At 45.9% G+C, this 19,296-nt stretch overlaps 1 protein-coding gene across 1 annotated transcript in view; it reads right to left on the reverse strand.

The window, feature by feature from the left end:
- setd6 (SET domain containing 6, protein lysine methyltransferase) overlaps positions 1 to 18,939 on the reverse strand; it is a 43,719-nt gene extending 24,780 nt beyond the window's left edge. Inside the window, exon 1 of the mRNA XM_070897745.1 lies at positions 18,824 to 18,939. Coding sequence (XP_070753846.1) covers positions 18,824 to 18,844 — 21 coding nt within the window. The 5' untranslated portion in view covers positions 18,845 to 18,939. The remainder of the gene's footprint in view (positions 1 to 18,823) is intronic.
- Between the last annotated feature and the right edge of the window lie 357 nt (positions 18,940 to 19,296).

The following is a 19,296-nucleotide window of genomic DNA, read 5'->3' on the forward strand; positions in this document are numbered from 1 at the left end:
ATAATGACTCATGTTTCAAAAGCTACGAATTCTGAGAGTTTATGTCGGGCAATGGCATCAACCACGTCAGGACTGCACCGTTCAAGCCGGCCTCCAATGGCCAGGCGGAACGTGCGGTCCAAATCATTAAGCAAGGTATGCTCAGGGTTCAAGGACCCTCTCTACAATGCCGCCTATCGCGTCTCCTGCTGGCCTATAGATCCCGACCGCCTTTGCTCATGGGGGTCCCGCCCGCAGAGCTACTAATGAAACGGACACTCAAAACTCGGTTGTCCCTCATTCACCCAGTCCTGACCGACATAGTTGAGGGCAAGCGCAAGTCACAAAACTAGTACCATGACTGTAATTCGAGGGGGAGATGTATAGAAATAAATTATCCTGTATTCGTCCTCAAGCACGCCATGGGGCCCAAATGACTTGAGGGCACAGTAATTGACAAAGAGGGGAATAGGGTCATCATGGTAAAACTCAACAATGGTCAGATATGCCATAAGCATCTGGACCAAGTAAAAAAAAATTTCAGCATCGACACGGAGGAACCTGAAGAAGACCATGAGATGGAGCTCACAACACCGCCAGTGAACGAGCAACAAGAGCATTCAGAAGAATGCACAGTCCCAGCGGTCAGCCCGGACAGACCGGAATCACCACAGGTGACAGACACTCACGTCAGTGTCCAACAACCAGAGTCCCAACTGTGGCGCTCCACGAGGGAGCGAAAAACTAAACCTATGATCCCAATAAGACTTTGGGGGGGGGGCGGGGGGGGGGGGGAGGTGATGTCATGTATGTAACCACAATGTAACACCACTGTATTACTGTAGACACTCAACCTACATGAACACCTTGGCCACAAGGGATGAACTTGTGGGAGACACTCCTTACCCGATCACAAAGGTATAAAAAGGGAGGTCCCACGCAGGGTCATCGTCTTTGGAATCCTGTGAATAAAGAGTTAAGGTCACTGAGTGACCTTGTCCCCAGAATGTGCCTCGTGTGGTTTCATACTGTAGAGTAAGGACTTTACAATTCTAAAGAGACAAAGTGTGTTAAAAGGACAAGCCTGAAGGCTCTGTGCCTCAATACGAGAAGTATTCGTAATAAGGTGGACAAATTAACTACGCAGATAGCTGTTAATGGATATGAAGTAATTGGCATCACGGAGACATGGCTCCAGGGTGACCAAGGCTGGGAACTCAACATCTAGGAGTATTCAACATTCAGGAAGGATAGACAGAAAGGAAAAGGAGGTAGGGTGGCGTTTCTGGTTAAAGAGGAAATTAACACAATAGTAAGGAAGGACATTAGCTTGGATGATGTGGAATCGGTATGGGTGGAGCTACGGAATACCAAAGGGCAGAAAATGCTAGTGGGAGTTGTGTACAGACCACCAAACAGTGGGAGTGCAGTTGGGGATGGCATCAAACAAGAAATTAGGGATGCGTGTGATAAAGGTACAGCAGTTATCATGGGCAACTTTAATCTACATATTGATGGGGCTAACCAAACTGGTAGGTGGAGGAGGATTTCCTGGAGTGTATTAGGGATGGTTTCCTAGACCAGTATGTCGAGGAACCAACTAGAGGGCTGGATAATGTGTAATGAGAAAGGACTAATTAGCAATCTTGTTGTGCGAGGCCCCTTGGGAAAGAGTGACCATAATATGGTAGAATTCTTTATTAAGATGGAGAGTGACAAAGTTAATTCAAAGACTAGGGTCCGGAACTTGGGGAAAGGAAACTTCGATGGTATGAGACGTGAATTGGCTAGAATAGACAGGTGAGTAATACTTAAAGGGTTGACGGTGGATAGGCAATGGCAAACATTTAAAGATCACATGGATGAACTTCAACAATTGTACGTCCCTGTCTGGAGTAAAAATAAAATGGCGAAGGTGGCTCAACTGTGGCTAACAAGGGAAATTAAGGATAGTGTTAAATCCAAGGAAGAAGCATATAAATTGGCTGGAAAATGCAGCAAACCCGAGGACTGGGAGAATTTTATAATTCAGCAGAGGAGGACAAAGGGTTTAATTAAGAAGGGGAAAATACAGTATGAGAGGAAGCTTGCTGGGAACATAAAAATGATTGCAAAAGTTTCTAGATATGTGAAGAGAAAAAAATTAGTGAAGACAAATGTAGGTCCCTTGCAGTGAGATTCAGATGAATTTATAATAGTGAACAAAGAAATGGTGAACCAGTTGAACAAATACTTTGGTTCTGTCTTCACGAAGGAAGACACAAATGACCTTCTGGGAATACGAGGGGACCGAGGGACTAGTGTGAAGGAGGAACTGAAGGAAATCGTGTTAGGCAAATTGATGGGATTGAAGGCTGATAAATCCCCAGGGCCTGATAGTCTGCATCCCAGAGTACTTAAGGAAGTGGCCCTAGAAATAGTGGCTGCATTGGTGATCATTTTCCAACAGTCTATCGACTCTTGATCAGTTCCTATGGACTGGAGGGTAGCTAATGTAACACCACTTTTTAAGAAAGGAGGGAGAGAGAAAATGGGGAATGAGAGGGGATCTCATAGAAACATATAAAATTCTGACGGAACATAGAAACATAGAAACATAGAAAATATGTGCAGGAGTAGGCCATTCGGCCCTTCGAGCCTGCACGACCATTCAATAAGATCATGGCTGATCATTCCTTCAGTACCCCTTTCCTGCTTTCTCTCCATACCCCTTGATCCCTTTAGCCGTAAGGGCCATATCTAACTCCCTCTTGAATATATCCAATGAACTGGCATCAACAACTCTCTACGGCAAGGAATTCTACAGGTTAACAACTCTCTGAGTGAAGAAGTTTCTCCTCATCTCAGTCCTAAACGGCCTGCCTCTTATCCTAAGACTGTGTCCCCCAGTTCTGGACTTCCCCAACATCGGGAACATTCTTCCCGCATCTAGCCTGTCCAGTACAGTCAGAATCTTATATGTTTCTATGAGATCCCCTCTCATCCTTCTAAACTCCAGTGCATAAAGGCCCAGTTGATCCAGTATCTCCTCATATGTCAGTCCAGCCATCCCTGGAATCAGTCTGGTGAACCTCCGCTGCGCTCACTCAATAGCAAGAACGTCCTTCCTCTGATTATGAGACCAAAACTGAACACAATATTCCAGGTGGGGCCTCACCAAGGACCGGTACAACTGCAGCAAGACTTCCCTGCTCCTATACTCAAATCCCCTAGCTATGAAGGCCAACATACCATTTGCCTTCTTCACCGTCTGCTGTACCTGCATGCCAACTTTCAATGACTGATGAACCATGACACCCAGGTCTCACTGCACCTCCCCTTTTCCTAATCTACCGCCATTCAGATAATATTCTGCCTTCGTGTTTTTGCCCCCAAAGTGAATAACCTCACATTTATCCACATTATACTGCATCTGCCATGTATTTTCCTACTCGTCCAACCTGTCCAAGTCACCCTGCAGCCTCTTAGTGTCCTCCTCACAGCTCACACCGTCACCAAGTTTAGTGTCATCTGCAAACTTGGAGATATTACACTCAATTCCATCATCTAAATCATTAATATATATTGTAAAGAGCTGGGGTCCCAGCACTGAGCCCTGTGGCACTCCACTAGTCACTGCCTGCCATTCTGAAAAGGACCCGTTTATCCCGACTCTCTGCTTCCTGTCTGCCAACCAGTTCTCTATCCACGTCAGTACATTACCCCCAATACCATGTGCTTTGATTTTGCACACCAATCTCCTGTGTGGGATCTTGTCAAAAGCTTTTGAAAATCCAAATACACCACATCCACTGGTTCTCCCTTGTCCACTCTACTAGTTACATCCACAAAAAATTCCAGAAGATTTGTCAAGCATCATTTCCCTTTCATAAATCTATGCTAACTTGGACCAATCCTATCACTGCTCTCCAAATGCGTTGCTATTTCATCCTTAATGATTGATTCCAACATTTTCCCCTCCACTGATGTCAGGCTAACCGGTCTATAATTTCCCATTTTCTCTCTCTCTCCTTTTTAAAAAGTGGTGTTATATTAGCAACCCTCCATAGGAACTGATCCAGAGTCGATAGACTGTTGGAAAATTATCACCAATGCATCCACTATTTCTAGGGCCACTTCCTTAAGTACTCTAGAATGTTGACTATCAGGCCCTGGGGATTTATTGGCCTTCAATCCCGACAATTTCCCGCCTAATAAGGATAATAAGGTCCCCTAGTACATCCGAAAGGCAAGACAAAACCAAAGTACGTGTTCAATTGGTCTGCCATTTCTTTGGTTCCCTTTATAAATTCACCCGAATCCGACTGCAAGGGACCTACGTTTGTCTTCACTAATCTTTTTCTCTTCACGTATCTATAGAAGCTTTTGCAGTCAGTTTTTATGTTTCTGGCAAGCTTCCTCTCATACTCTATTTTCCCTCTCTTAATTAAACCCTTTGTCCTCCTCTGCTGAATTCTAAAATTCTCCCAGTCCTCCGGTTTGCTGCTTTTTCTAGCCAATTTATATGCCTCTTCCTTGGTTTTAACACTATCCTTAATTTCCCTTGTTAGCCATGGTTGAGCCACCTTCCCCCTTTTATTTTTACTCCAGACAGGGATGTACAATTGCTGAAGTTCGTCCATATGCTCTTTAAAGGTTTGTCATTGCCTATCCACCGTCAATCCTTTAAGTATCATTTGCCAGTCTATTCTAGCCAATTCACGCCTCATATCATCAAAGTTACCTTTCCTTAAGTTCAGGACCCTAGTTTCTGAATTAACTTTGTCACTCTCCATCTTAATAAGGAATTCTACCATATTATGGTCACTCTTCCCCAAGTGGTCTCGCACAATAAGATTACTAATTAGTCCCTTCTCATTACACATCACCCAGTCTAGGATGGCCAGCTCTCTGGTTGGTTCCTCGACATATTGGTCTAGAAAACCATCCCTAATACACTCCAGGAAATCCTCCTCCACCGCATTGCTACCAGTTAAGTTAGCCCAATCAATATGTAGATTAAAGTCGCCCATGATTACTGCTGTACCTTTATTGCACACATCCCTTATTTCTTGTTTGATGCTGTCCCCGACCTCACGACTACTATTTGGTGGTCTGCACACAACTCCCACTAGTGTTTGCTGCCCTTTGGTATTCCATAGCTCCACCCATACCGATTCCACATCATCCAAGCTAATGTCCTTCCTTACAATTGCATTAATTTCCTCTTTAACCAGCAACGCCACCCCGCCTCCTTTTCCTTTCTGTCTGTCCTTCCCAAATGCTGAATACCCTTGTATGATGAGTTCCCAGCCTTGGTCACCCTGGAGCCATGTCTCCGTGATGCCAATCACAACGTATCTGTTAATTGCTATCTGCGCAGTTAATTCATCCACCTTATTCCGAATACTCCTCGCATTGAGGCACAGAGTCTTCAGGCTTGTCTTTTTAACACACTTTGACCCTTTAGAATTTTGCTGTAAATTGGCCCTTTTTGTTTTTTGCCTTGGGTTTCTCTGCCCTCCCCTTTTACTATTCTCCTTTCTAGCTTTTGCTTCTGTTTCCATTTTATTTCCCTCTGTCTCCCTGCATATGTTCCCATTCCCTTGCCATATTAGTTTAACTCCTCCCAAACAGCACTAGCAAACACTCCCCCTAGGACATTGGTTCCGGTCCTGTCCAGGTGCAGACCGTCCGGTTTGTACTGGTCCCACCTCCCCCAGAGCCGGTTCCAATGCCCCAGGAATTTGAATCCCTCCCTTCTGCACTACTGCTCAAGCCACGTATTCATCTGAGCTATCCTGCGATTCCTACTCTGACTCGCACGTGGCACTGGTAGCAATCCTGAGATTACTACCTTTGAGGTCCTGCTTTTTAATTTAACTCCTAGCTCCCTAAATTCATCTCGTAGGACCTCATTCCATTTTTTACCTATATCGTTGGTACCTATCTGTATCACGACAACTGGCTGTTCACCCTCCCTTTTCAGAATGTCCTGCACCCGCTTTGAGACATCCTTGAGCCTTGCACCAGGAAGGCAACATACCATCCTGGAGTCTCGGTTGCAGCCGCAGAAACGTCTACCTATTCCCCTTACAATTGAATCCCCTATCACTATAGCTCTCCCACTCTTTTTCCTGCCCTCCTGTGCAGCAGAGCCACCCACTGGACAGGCTAGATGAAGGAAGAATGTTCCTGATGTTCGGGACGTCCAGAACTAGGGGACATAGTCCAAGGACAAGGGGTAAGCCATTTAAGACTGAGATGAGGAGAAACTTCTTCACTCAGAGAGTTGTTAACCTGTGGAATTCCCTGCCACAGAGAGTTGTTGATGCCAGTTCATTGGATATATTCAAGAGGGAGTTAGATGTGGCCCTTGCGGCTAAAGGGATCAAGGGGTTTGGAGAGAAAGCAGGAAGATGGTACTGAGGTGAATGATCAGCCATGATCTTATTGAATGGTGGTGCAGGCTCGAAGGGACGAATGGCCTACTCCTGCACCTATTTTCTATGTTTCTATGTAAAAGGGTACTGCACCAAATTAAAGCTCATGGGGCTGGGGGTAATATATTAGCATGGATAGAGGATTGGCTAACTAACAGAAAACAGAGAGTCGGGATAAATGGTTCATTCTCTGGTTGGCAACCAGTAACTAGTGGGGTGCCACAGGGATCAATGCTGGGACCCCAACTATTTACAATCTATATTAACGACTTGGAAGAAGGGACTGAATGTAACATAGCCAAGTTTGCTGATGATAGAAAGATGGAAGAAAAAGCAATTTGTGAGGAGGACACAAAAAATCTGCAAAAGGACATAGACAGGCTAAGTGAGTGAGCAAACATTTGGCAGATGGAGTATAATGTTGGAAAGTGTGAGGTCATGCACTTTGGCAGAAAAAAAATCAAAGAGCAAGTTATTATTTAAATGGAGAAAGATTGCAAAGTGCTGCTATACAGCAGGACCTGGGGATACTTGTGCATGAAACACAAAAGGATAGTATGCAGGTACAGCAAGTGATCAGGAAGGCCAATGGAATCTTGGCCTTTATTGCAAAGGGGATGGAGTATAAAAGCAGGGAAGTCTTGCTACAGCTTTACAGGGTATTGGTGAGGCCACACCTGGAATACTGCATGCAGTTTTGGTTTCCATATTTACGAAAGAATACACTTGCTCTGGAGGCAGTTCAGAGAAGGTTCACTAGGTTGATTCCAGAGATGAGGGGGTTGACTTATGAGGAAAGGTTGAGTAGGTTGAGCCTCTACTCATTGGAATTCAGAAGAATGAGAGATGGTTTTATCGAAACGTATAAGATTATGAGGGGTCTTGACAAGGTGGATGCAGAGAGGATGTTTCCACTGATAGGGGAGACTAGAACTAGAGGGCATGGTCTTAGAATAAGGGGTCACCCATTTAAAACTGAGAAAAGGAGAAATTTCTTCTCTCAGAGGGTTGTTAATCTGTGGAATTCGCTGCCTCAGAGAGCTGTGGATGCTGGGACATTGAATAAATTTAAGACAGAAATTGACAGTTTCTTAAACGATAAGGGGATAAGGGGTTATGGGGAGAGGGCAGGGAAGTGGCGCTGAGTCCATGATCGGATCAACCATGATCTTATTAAATAGCGGAGCAGGCTCAAGTGGCCGTATGGCCTACTCCTGTTCCTATTTCTTATGTTCTTAAATAAATGGGTTTTATTTAATAGCCATTATAGACTCATGGTTGTAGAGTGACCAAGGTTGGGAACTAAATATTCCAAGATATTTGACTTTGAAGAGATAGGCAATATGGAAAAGGAGGGGCAGGGTGATTATAAAGGAGGGGATAAAGACAGTAAAGAGAAAGGATCTGGGCTTGGAAAAACAAAATGCAGAATCAGTTTGGATGGAGCTAAGAAACAACAAGGAGCAGCAAACACGAGTGGGAGTAGTTTCCAGGCCCCCAAACAATAGTTGTTGTGCCGGTCAGAATATTAATCAGGAAATAAGAGATGCATTATAGTAATACAGTAATCATGGGGAACTTGGCCCCGCGCTAGATTTGCAGCACATAATTAGAATTAATGATTGGTTTTTCGCCAACTCGGATTTGCCCTCTTTTTGGAAAAAAAATGGTGGTGGCAGTAACCGTGCGTTCTTCCAGTGCTCACGGCAAGCGATGCTCAGCGGCATGCTACTCTGACGCACCATGTCACAATGTCCCTCCCCTTCAGTGCCGCCCACTGGGCCACCAGGGAGGGTGTCAGCCGGGCCAGCGGGGGGTGCTGGACTGACCATTGGCGGCCCGGCCGAACAGCGGTCACCATTGTTGGGCCGACTAAAAAGTCGGCCGCCACATAAAAAGATGGCGGCCGTCGCGCTACCACCTCCCCCTTTAAGGATGGCCTGGCGCCACAGTCATTGCAGCTTCTCACTCCGAGAAGCTGTCGGTGGCATCGCCCCGTGCAGATCTCACTCCCGTGGGGCAATTTCCCCGCGGAGAGCAAAGAGGTTGGCGCGGGGTGATAAGGAGTCGCATGCACGGCGATGACATCATGGTGTAGCGCAAAAAACCTTTTCGCCTGGCGACCCTTAGGGGCAATTCCAGGGGAGCACTCTGTGCACAGCACCCGGGCGAAAACCCTTCAGTGCACCCTTATCCCAGCCACCAGTGCTAACTGGCACTATGCAAAGGGACAATTTTGGCCCTTTTAACTTTCATATAGACTGGGCAAACGAAATTTGCAGTAACAGTGCAGAGGAACAGTTTAAGAAATACATTCAAGATAGTTTTCTAGATCAGTATGTCAAGGAACCTGCTACGTAATTGGCTATTTTAAATCTAGCACTGTGCAATTAGACAGGGTTAATTAATAACCTTGCAGTAAAGGAGCCTCTGGGGAGCAGTGATCATAATATGATAGAATTTTATGTTGAGTTTGAGGGTGATTTATTTAAGTCTGAAACTAGGGTCCTAAATCCAAACAAAGCAAACTATGTAGGCATGAGAGTCGAATTGGCTAAGGTAGGTTGGGAAAATAGATTTAAAACTATGACAGCAGAAAAGCAATGGCAGACATGTCAAGAAATAATTCATAATTCGCAACAAATATAAATTCTCTTAAGGAATAAAAAAATCCACAGTAAAAATGGTCTACCTATGGCTAACAAGAGAAATTAAAGATAGTATTAGATTAAAAGAAGAGACATATAATGTTGCCAAAAAGAGTAATAAGACTGAAGATTGGGGGGATTTTACAATTCAGCACAGCAGGACCAAGAAATTGATAAAGAAAGGAAAAATAGAATATGGGAGTAAACTATCGAGAGACATATAAAGAGACTGTAAAAGCTTCTAAAGGTATGTAAAAAGGAAAAGATTCACGAAAGTAAACATGGATCCCTTACAGGCTGAGACAGGAAAAAATTATAATGGGGAATAAGGAAAAGGCAGAGAAAGTAAATAAATACTTTGTATTTGTCGTCACGGAAGAAGACGCAAAAAAGATTCCGGAAATAGTGAAAAATCGAGGTTCTAGTGAAAATGAGGAACTGAAATAAATTAGTAGTGGTAAGGAAAAAGTACTGGGGAAATGAATGGGACTGAAAGCCGATAAAGCCCCTGGACCTGATGGTCTACATTCTAGGGGTTAAAAGAAGTGGCTATAGAGATAGTGGATGCATTGGTTGGCAAGAAGAACATAGCAAATGGAATATAATGTGGAGAAATCCATAATGTGAAGTTATCCACTTTGGTAGGAAAAATAGAAAAGCAGAGTAATTTTTAAATGGTGAGAGATTTGGAAATGTTGGTGTTCAGAGGGACCTGGGTGTCCTTGTACACAAATCACTGAAAATTAACATGCAGGTACAGCAAGCAATTAAGAAAGCAAATGGTATGTTGGCCTTTATTACAAGACAATTTGAGTACAAGATAAAATACATCATACTGCAATTACTGGTGAGACCGGACCTGGAATATTGTGTACAGTTTTGGTCTCCTTACCTTAGGAACTATATATTTGCCACTGACGGAGTGCAACAAAGGTTCACCAGACTGATTCCTGGGATGGGGGGATTGTCCTATGAGGATAGATTGAGCAGATGAGGCCTATATTCTCTCGAGTTTAGAAGAATGAGAGGTGATCTCATTGAAACATACAACATTCTGACAGGGCTTGACAGGGTAGATGCAGGAAGGATGTTTCCTCTGGCTGGGGAGTCTAGAACTAGAAGTCACAGTCTCATAAATAAGGGGTCGGCCATTTAGGACTGAGATGAGGAGAAACTTCTTCACTGAGGGTGGTGAATCTTTGGAATGCTCTGCCCCAGAGGGCTGTGGAGGCTCAGTCTTTGAGTATATTCAAGACAGAGATCAATAGATTTTTGGATATTAAAGGAATCAAGGATATGGGGACAGTGCAAGAAAGTGGAGTTGAGGTAGAAGATCAGCCATGATCTCATTGAATGGTGGAGCAGGCTCGAGGGTCCGAATGGACTAATTCTTATATTCTTATATCTGCCCATTACCTCTGCGGTTTGTGGGTCATTGCTGTGCATAATATTGGTGCTCCATGTCAGAATATGGTACCAGGCAGTTCCACACAGGTCAGTATGAAAAGCTGTGCAACTTGCACAATATGCATTACAGTACAAAAATACATCAAAAGTGATGATAAAAATGTAAGATCGGCAGTGTGTTCAAGGATAATTTAGGTTGGGAGGACTGCAGATTAGTTGTGTTTTTATATCTGAATCCCTCACGTTTTTTGTCCTTGTAACATAATCCTAGCCATAGTTTAATTTTTATCTTTTTAAAGCTCATCTCCAACGCATTTTGCACACAGTAAAATAAAAAAGACTTGCATTTATATAGCGCCTTTCACGACCACCGGACATCTCAAAGCACTTTACAGCCAATGAAATACTTTTTGAGTGTAGTCACTGTGGTAATGTAAGAAAACCTGCCAGCCAATTTTATGCACAGCAAGCTCCCACAAACAGCAATGTTATAATGACCAGATAATGTTTTTTTGTTATGTTGATTGAGGAATAAATATGGGCCAGGACATGGGGGATAACTCCCCTGCTCTTCGAAATAGTGCCATGGGATCATTTATATCCACTTGAGAGACCAGACGGAGAATCGGTTTAACGTCTCTTCCGAAAGACGGCACCTCTGAGGGAGCACTGCACTGGAGTGTCAGCCTAGATTTTATTGTGCGCAAGTTTCTGGATTGGGACTGAAATTCACGACCTTCTGACTCAGAGGCGAGAGTGCTACCCACTGAGCCACAGCTGACACATTTCAGCAGAGAAAGGGAACGTGGAGGGTGAAATTGATCTTCGCCGGCTGTGTATAACTGGTGAATCAGCAGCACGTTTTAGATCCTGCCCCATTTTCTTCTCCATTGACTGCCAATTCGCTATCGCCCACTCTGCATTATCGCCGCAGGCCGATTTCACTCACACATTTTCTTCTTTACACGGTTTCTGCTGTCGTCGACTGACTAAAACGTGAGCAAGTGAAACTGGCCCCATGGTGCACCTCATTACATTTCAAGTTGAGTATTTATTAACACCACTGTGTTAGTCAATGAGTTTGAGGCAGGGACAGACAGCAAACCATCTATTTTACAGTGTATCTACTCATGCTGAACCTGCCCTTGGAGTGGTTGATGGGACAGTGTAGAGGGAGCTTTACTCTGTATCTAACCCAGTGCGGTCATCCCCCTGCAAAACAGATACACTGCTTTGAGTACTGTTGACGGGGATGACTCATCAGGGGAGGGCAGCAGCAGCCAAGTTCATGGCACCGTGGCTGGCTCTGTTGCACAGGAGGGCAGGAAAAAGAGTGGGAGAGCGATAGTGATAGGGAATTCAATTGTAAGGGGAATAGATAGGCGTTTCTGCGGCCGCAACCGAGACTCCAGGATGGTATGTTGCCTCCCTGGTGCAAGGATCAAGGATGTCTCGGAGCGGGTGCAGGACATTCTAAAAAGGGAGGGAGAACAGCCAGTTGTCGTGGTGCACATTGGTACCAACGACATAGGTAAAAAAAGGGATGAGGTCCTACGAGACGAATTTAAGGAGCTAGGAGCTAAATTAAAAAGTAGGACCTCAAAAGTAGTAATCTCGGGATTGCTACCAGTGCCACGTGCTAGTCAGAGTAGGAATCGCAGGATAGCGCAGATGAATACGTGGCTTGAGCAGTGGTGCAGCAGGGAGGGATTCAAATTCCTGGGGCATTGGAACCGGTTCTGGGGGAGGTGGGACCAGTACAAACCGGACGGTCTGCACCTGGGCAGGACCAGAACCAATGTCCTAGGGGGAGTGTTTGCTAGTGCTGTTGGGGAGGAGTTAAACTAATATGGCAGGGGGATAGGAACCAATGCAGGGGGACAGAGGGAAACAAAAAGGAGACAAAAGCAAAAGACAGAAAGGAGATGAGTAAAAGTGGAGGGCAGAGAAACCCAAGGCAAAAAACAAAAAGGTCCACTAAATATAAAGGGGCTGCAGGAGGGGTCAAAACTAAAAATCATGGTTTAAAAACTAGGATTAAAACACTCTACCTAAATGCACGCAACATTCGAAATAAAGTAAATGAGTTGACGGCACAAATCATTACAAATGGGTATGATTTGGTGGCCATTACAGAAACATGGTTGCAGGGTGGCCAAGACTGGGAATTAAACATACAGGGGTATCTGACGATTCGGAAAGATAGACAAGAAGGGAAAGGAGGTGGGGTAGCTCTGTTAATAAAGGATGATATCAGGGCAGTTGTGAGAGACGATTTTGGCTCTAATGAACAAAATGTTGAATCATTGTGGGTGGAGATTAGAGATAGTAAGGGGAAAAAGTCATTGGTGGACGTAGTTTATAGGCTCCCAAATAATAACTTCACGGTGGGGCGGGCAATAATCAAGGGAATAATGGAGGCATGTGAAAAAGGAACGGCAGTAGTCATGGGGGATTTTAACCTACATATCGATTGGTCAACTCAAATCGCGCGGGGTAGCCTGGAGGAGGAATTCATAGTTTCTTCGAACAGTATGTAACAGAACCTACAAGGGAGCAAGCTATCTTAGATCTGGTCCTGTGTAATGAGACAGGAAAAATAAACGATCTCCTAGTAAAAGATCCTCTCGGAATGAGTGATCACAGTATGTTTGAATTTGTAATCGAGATTGAGGGTGAGGAAGTTGTGTCAGAAACAAGCGTACTATGCTTAAACAAAGGGGACTACAGTGGGATGAGAACAGAGTTGGCCAAAGTAGACTGGAAACACAGACTAAATGGTGGCACAATTGAGGAACAATGGAGGACTTTTAAGGAGCTCTTTCATAGTGCGCAACAAAAATATATTCCAGTGAAAAAGAAGGGCGGTAAGAGAAGGGATAACCAAGGAAATAAAGGAGAGTATCAAATCAAAGACCAATGCGTATAAGGTGGCAAAGGTTAGTGGGAAACTAGAGGATTGGGAAAATTTTAAACAACAGCAAAGAATGACTAAAAAAGCATTAAAGAAAGGAAAGATAGATTTCGAAGGTAAACTTGCGCAAAACATAAAAACAGATAGTAAAAGATTTTACAGATATATAAAACGGAAAAGAGTGACTAAAGTAAATGTTGGTCCCTTCGAAGATGAGAAGGGGGATTTAAAATGGGAAATGTGGAAATGGCTGAGACCTTAAACAATTATTTTGCTTCGGTCTTCACTGTGGAAGACATAAAAACCATGCCAAAAATTGCTGGTCACGGGAATGTGGGAAGGGAGGACCTTGAGACAATCACTATCACTAGTGGGGTAGTGCTGGACAGGCTAATGGGACTCAGGGTAGACAAGTCCCCTGGTCCTGATGAAATGCATCCCAGGGTATTAAAAGAGATGGCGGAAGTTATAGCAGATGCATTTGTTATAATCTACCAAAATTCTCTGGACTCTGGGGAGGTACCAGCGGATTGGAAAGCAGCTAATGTAACACCTCTGTTTAAAAAAGGGGGCAGACAAAAGGCAGGTAACTATAGGCCGGTTAGTTTAACATCTGTAGTGGGGAAAATGCTTGAAACTATCATTAAGGAAGAAATAACGGGACATCTAGATAGGAATAGTGCAATCAAGCAGATGCAGCATGGATTCATGAAGGGGAAATCATGTTTAACTAATTTACTGGAATTCTTTGAGGATATAATGAGCATGGTGGATAGAGGTGTACCGATGGATGTGGTGTATTTAGATTTCCAAAAGGCATTCGATAAGTTGGCACACAAAAGGTTACTGCAGAAGATAGAGGTACACGGAGTCAGAGGAAATGTATTAGCATGGATAGAGAATTGGCTGGCGAACAGAAAGCAGAGAGTCGGGATAAATGGGTCCTTTTCGGGTTGGAAATCGGTGGTTAGTGGTGTGCCACAGGGATCGGTGCTGGGACCACAACTGTTTACAATATACATAGATGACGTGGAAGAGGAGACAGAATGTAGTGTAACAAAATTTGAAGATGACACTAAGATTAGTGGGAAAGCGGGTTGTGTAGAGGACACAGAGAGGCTGCAAAGAGATTTGGATAGGTTAAGCGAATGGGCGAAGGTTTGGCAGATGGAATACAATGTCGGAAAATGTGAGGTCATCCACCTTGGGGAAAAAAACAGTAAAAGGGAATATTATTTGAATGGGGAGAAATTACAACATGCTGAGATGCAGAGGGACCTGGGGGTCCTTGTGCATGAATCCCAAAAAGTTAGTTTGTAGGTGCAGCAGGTAATCAGGAAGGTGAATGGAATGTTGGCCTTCATTGCGAGAGGGATGGAGTACAAAAGCAGGGAGGTCCTGCTGCAACTGTATAGGGTATTGGTAAGGCCGCACCTGGAGTACTGCGTGCAGTTTTGGTCACCTTACTTAAGGAAGGATATACTGGCTTTGGAGGGGGTACAGAGACGATTCACTAGGCTGATTCTGGAGATGAGGGGGTTACCTTATGATGATAGATTGAGTAGACTGGGTCTTTACTCGTTGGAGTTCAGAAGGATGAAGGGTGATCTTAAAGAAACATTTAAAATCATGAAAGGGATAGACAAGATAGAGGCAGAGAGGTTGTTTCCACTGGTAGGGGAGGCTAGAACTAGGGGGCACAGCCTCAAAATACGGGGGAGCCAATTTAAAACCGAGTTGAGAAGGAATTTCTTCTCCCAGAGGGTTGTGAATCTGTGGAATTCTCTGCCCAAGGAAGCAGTTGAGGCTAGCTCATTGAATGTATTCAAGTCACAGATCGATAGATTTTTAACCAACGGGGAGAGGGCGGGTAAGTGGAGCTGAGTCCACGGCCAGATCAGCCATGATCTTATCGAATGGCGGAGCAAGCTCGAGGGGCTAGATGGCCTACTCCTGTTCCTAATTCTTATGTTCTTATGTAGTGCTGTACCTGCCCTGGGAGTGTTTGATGGGACAGTGTACAGGGAGCTTTAATCTGTATCTATTCATGTTGTACCTTTCCTGGGAGTGTTTGATGCGACAGTGTAGAGGGAGCTTTACTCTGTATTTAACTCCATGCTGTACCTGTCCTGGGACTGTTTGATGGGACAGTGTACAGGGAGCTTTACTCTGTATCTACTCATGTTGTACCTTCCCTGGGAGTGTTTGATGGGACGGTGTAGAGGGAGCTTTACTCTGTATCGAGTTAACGGCTCACATCTCACCGTAGGCAATTAGGCCCATACAGTAAAGCCTGGTCTCCAGTCGTCTTGGATCCCCTTGCCAAGATCTTGCTCTGCTAAGCCCGAGTGGTAGCTGGTGTGCAACGGCCATCCCACGTTAAAAGAACTCACGCACAGGCATCTTCCACCCTTCAAAATGAAGTTCGGAACCTGGAATGTCAGGACCCTCATGGACAACCCCAACAGCGACAGACCGGAATGCCGCACTGCTATTGTTGCATGGGAGCTCAGACGCTTCGACGTTGACATAGCCGCCCTAAGCGAGACCCGGCAGGCAGGGACCGGGTGGCTCAAAGAGCAAGGTGGTGGTTACACCTTGTTCTAGAAAGGCAAACCAGAAGATGCCGCCTCCACGGAGTCAGCTTCGCCATCAAGAATGAGCTGGTGCCCGTCTCAAAGACTCCCCTTGCAGGATAAGCGAACGTCTCATGACTCTTCGACTCACTCTAGCCCGGAACCAGTGCACTATGGTCATCAGTGCGTACGCCTCAACACTGGACATGTTAATACGGATTCTTTTCCCTCAATCTGGTTCAGCGAATTCACTGAGTCGAACACCGTAGCCGCTTATAACAAAGCAGACTTTATTAATTGTTTCACCGGCCGGGGACTTATCAGAACGAAGGAATGCTCTCCCTTTAGAGTGCACTCACTCCCCACGGAAAAGTCCCGTTACAATGTAGGGGCGCAACGGTTATACATTTTCAGTACATGATACAATTTGAGTGACATTCAGTTCACCCTATCCTTTTATGATCCCTCCTTCCCTTTGTCCACTCATGAGCCGACATCTGGCCTTCCTGGCCCAATTAGGTATGGGCACGTAGTTATGTGTAGCAGCAATTGTTCAACTGTTTTTACACAAAGAGCCTTTCTCACCCTTGTTATTGTTTCAAGTTTACTGGTGTGACTAGCAAGACCTTGAGTTAGTCTGTTATTTGTGCCAATGTTGTAACATTTGCAGTCTGACATTCTTAATGCTATTCTTCCATGAATCCTTTGTTCAATTCACTGTCTCTATACATTTTCCCACATTCTCAACTTCACTGTCTCTATACATTTTCCCACATTCTCAGATACTACAGATAAGGACAAAGAGGAATTCTACTCCAGCCTCGAACAATCCCTGTCCTGAGTCCCAACAGAGGATGGGACGATCTTGGATCTAGCCTGGAGGCGATGAAGGTTAAACAGGTTCCCACTGGTTCTATAGCTTAGTTCCACTCCAGCGGGGAGCTTGTTGAGCGTGAGATGGAGTATTGCAGCAAGGAAAATTGAGAAGAGGGTTGGCGCGATGACGCAGTCCTGCTTGATCCCGGTCCGGATGTGGATTGGGTCTGTGGTGGATCCGTTGGTCAGGATCACAGCTTGCATGTCATCATGGAGCAGGTGGAGAATGGCTAAATTATAGAACAGATGAGAATCTGTTCAATCTCCGTCACCTCCAGTCCAGATCCAAGATCGTCCATCCTGTCATTGAACTACAGTACGCAGACGACGCTTGCGTCTGCACACACTCGGAGGCCGAACTCCAAGCCATCATCAATACCTTCACCGAGGCGTACGAGAGCATGGACCTTACGCTAAACATCCGTAAGACAAAGGTCCTCCACCAACCTGACCCTGCCACACAGCACTGCCCCCCAGTCATCAAAATCCACTACGAAGCCTTGGTCAACATGGACCATTTGCCATACCTCGGGAGCCTGTCAGCAAGAGCAGACATTATCGACGAGGTCCAACACCACCTTCAGTGCGCCAGCGCAGCCTTCGGTCGCCTGAGGGAGAGAGTGTTTGAAGTCCAGGATCTCAAATCCAGCATCAAACTTATTGTCTACAGGGCAGTAGCGATACCTGCCATCCTATATGGCTCAGAGACGTGGACTATATACAGCAGGCACCTCAAAACGCTGGAGAAGTACCATCAGCGCTGCCTCCGCAAGATCCTGCAAATCCATTGGCAGGACAGACACACCAACGTCAGTGTTCTCGCTCAGGCCAACATCCCCAGCATCGAAGCATTAACCACACTCGATCAGCTCCGTTGGGCGGGCCACATCATCTGCATGCCCGACATGAGACTCCCAAAGCAAACACTCTACGCGGAGCTTCGACACGGCAAGAGAGCCCCAGGTGGGCAGAGAAAGCCGTTCAAGGACGCCCTCAAAGCCTCCTTGATAAAGTGCAACATCCCCATCAACTCCTGGGAATCCCTAACCCAAGACCGCCCAAAGTGGAGGAAGAGCATCCAGGAGGGTGCTGAGCACCTCGAGTGCCATCGCCGAGAACAAGCAGAAACCATACGTAGACAGCGGAAGGAGGGTGCATCAATTCCCGACCACCCTTTCTTGCAACCACCTGTCACAGAGACTGTAGATCCTGCATTGAACTTTTCAGCCACCTGAGAACTCACTTTTAGAGTGGAAGCAAGTCTTCCTCGACTCCGAGGGACTGCCTATGATGATGTATCTAACCCAAGCTGTGACCTGGGAGCGTGTGATGGGACAGTGCAGAGGGAGCTTTACTCTAGATACCTACTCATGCTGTACCTACCCTGGAAGCTTTTTTTTCATTTCTCAAGATGTGGGCGGCATTTATTGCCCATCCCTAACCGAAGGTGGCGCTGAGCCCTCTCGACCAGAGTTATCCGTGTGGTGAAAGTACTCCCACAGATTGATACAGCTGAGTGGTTTGCTTGGCCATTTCAGAGAGCAGTTAAATCCCACTTTGCTGTGTGTCTGGAGTCACAAGGACAGCAGATTCCCTTCCCTAAAGGGCATTAAAACCAGATGGGTTTTTAAACCACAATCTGCTAGTTTCATGGTTACCATTATTGATACTATTCGAGATTTATTTAATTAGCTGAATTTAAATTCCACAGCTGCAGCAGTGAGGTTTGAACTCAGATCTATGGATCATTAGTCCAGGCTTCGGGATTGTTCGTCCAGTAACAGTACCACTCTGCCACCATTCCCATGTTTGCTAGGACAGTGCAGAGGGAGTTTTGCTCTGATACCCAGACCATTGCTCAGGTTGGGATATTGGCTGATTCTGGGAGCAGGCCCAGAGCCGGGCCCCGGGCGCTTCTCACACCGAGAGCCCGAGCCAGGGGCAAGGCGCCGCCACACCGAGCTCCCTCTCACTCACTCACTCACTCACTCACTCACTCACCGCCATTCCCGCAGATATCATCGGCCTGCGGACACCAGCACGGCCCACAGAGTGAAACACTCACTCAGCGCACAGAGGCGGAGCCGCGAGCTCACCCGGCTGCAGGGCCGCGACCCCTCGCTCCCAGCACCCCGCATGCGCAAGAGGGAACGAAGTCCCGCCTTCCAACCGCCGTTGCCGCTGGCTCAGGGTCACGTGCGCAGCTACCGCCGCTGCCATTGGCCGAGAATGGCGCGCTCCATGCCGGCGGTCGGTGGCCATCTTGGAGAGCGGAAAACTGAGCGGAGCCAGGCCCCTGAACATCGCCCTCCGGTGAAGGGGCCGGGGCCCCGAACATCGCCCTCCAGTGAAAGGGCCAGGGCCCGGGCCCGGAACAGGAACAGCCCAATCCAGTGAAAGAAGCCCTGCCACAGGTTAGTAGAAGCTTCATTTAGGGCCAAGTGGGGCCGGTCACTTGGTCGTATCCACAACGC

The sequence above is a fragment of the Pristiophorus japonicus genome, chromosome 13, assembly GCF_044704955.1.
Source record: "Pristiophorus japonicus isolate sPriJap1 chromosome 13, sPriJap1.hap1, whole genome shotgun sequence".
In the NCBI taxonomy this organism is placed as follows: domain Eukaryota; kingdom Metazoa; phylum Chordata; class Chondrichthyes; family Pristiophoridae; genus Pristiophorus; species Pristiophorus japonicus.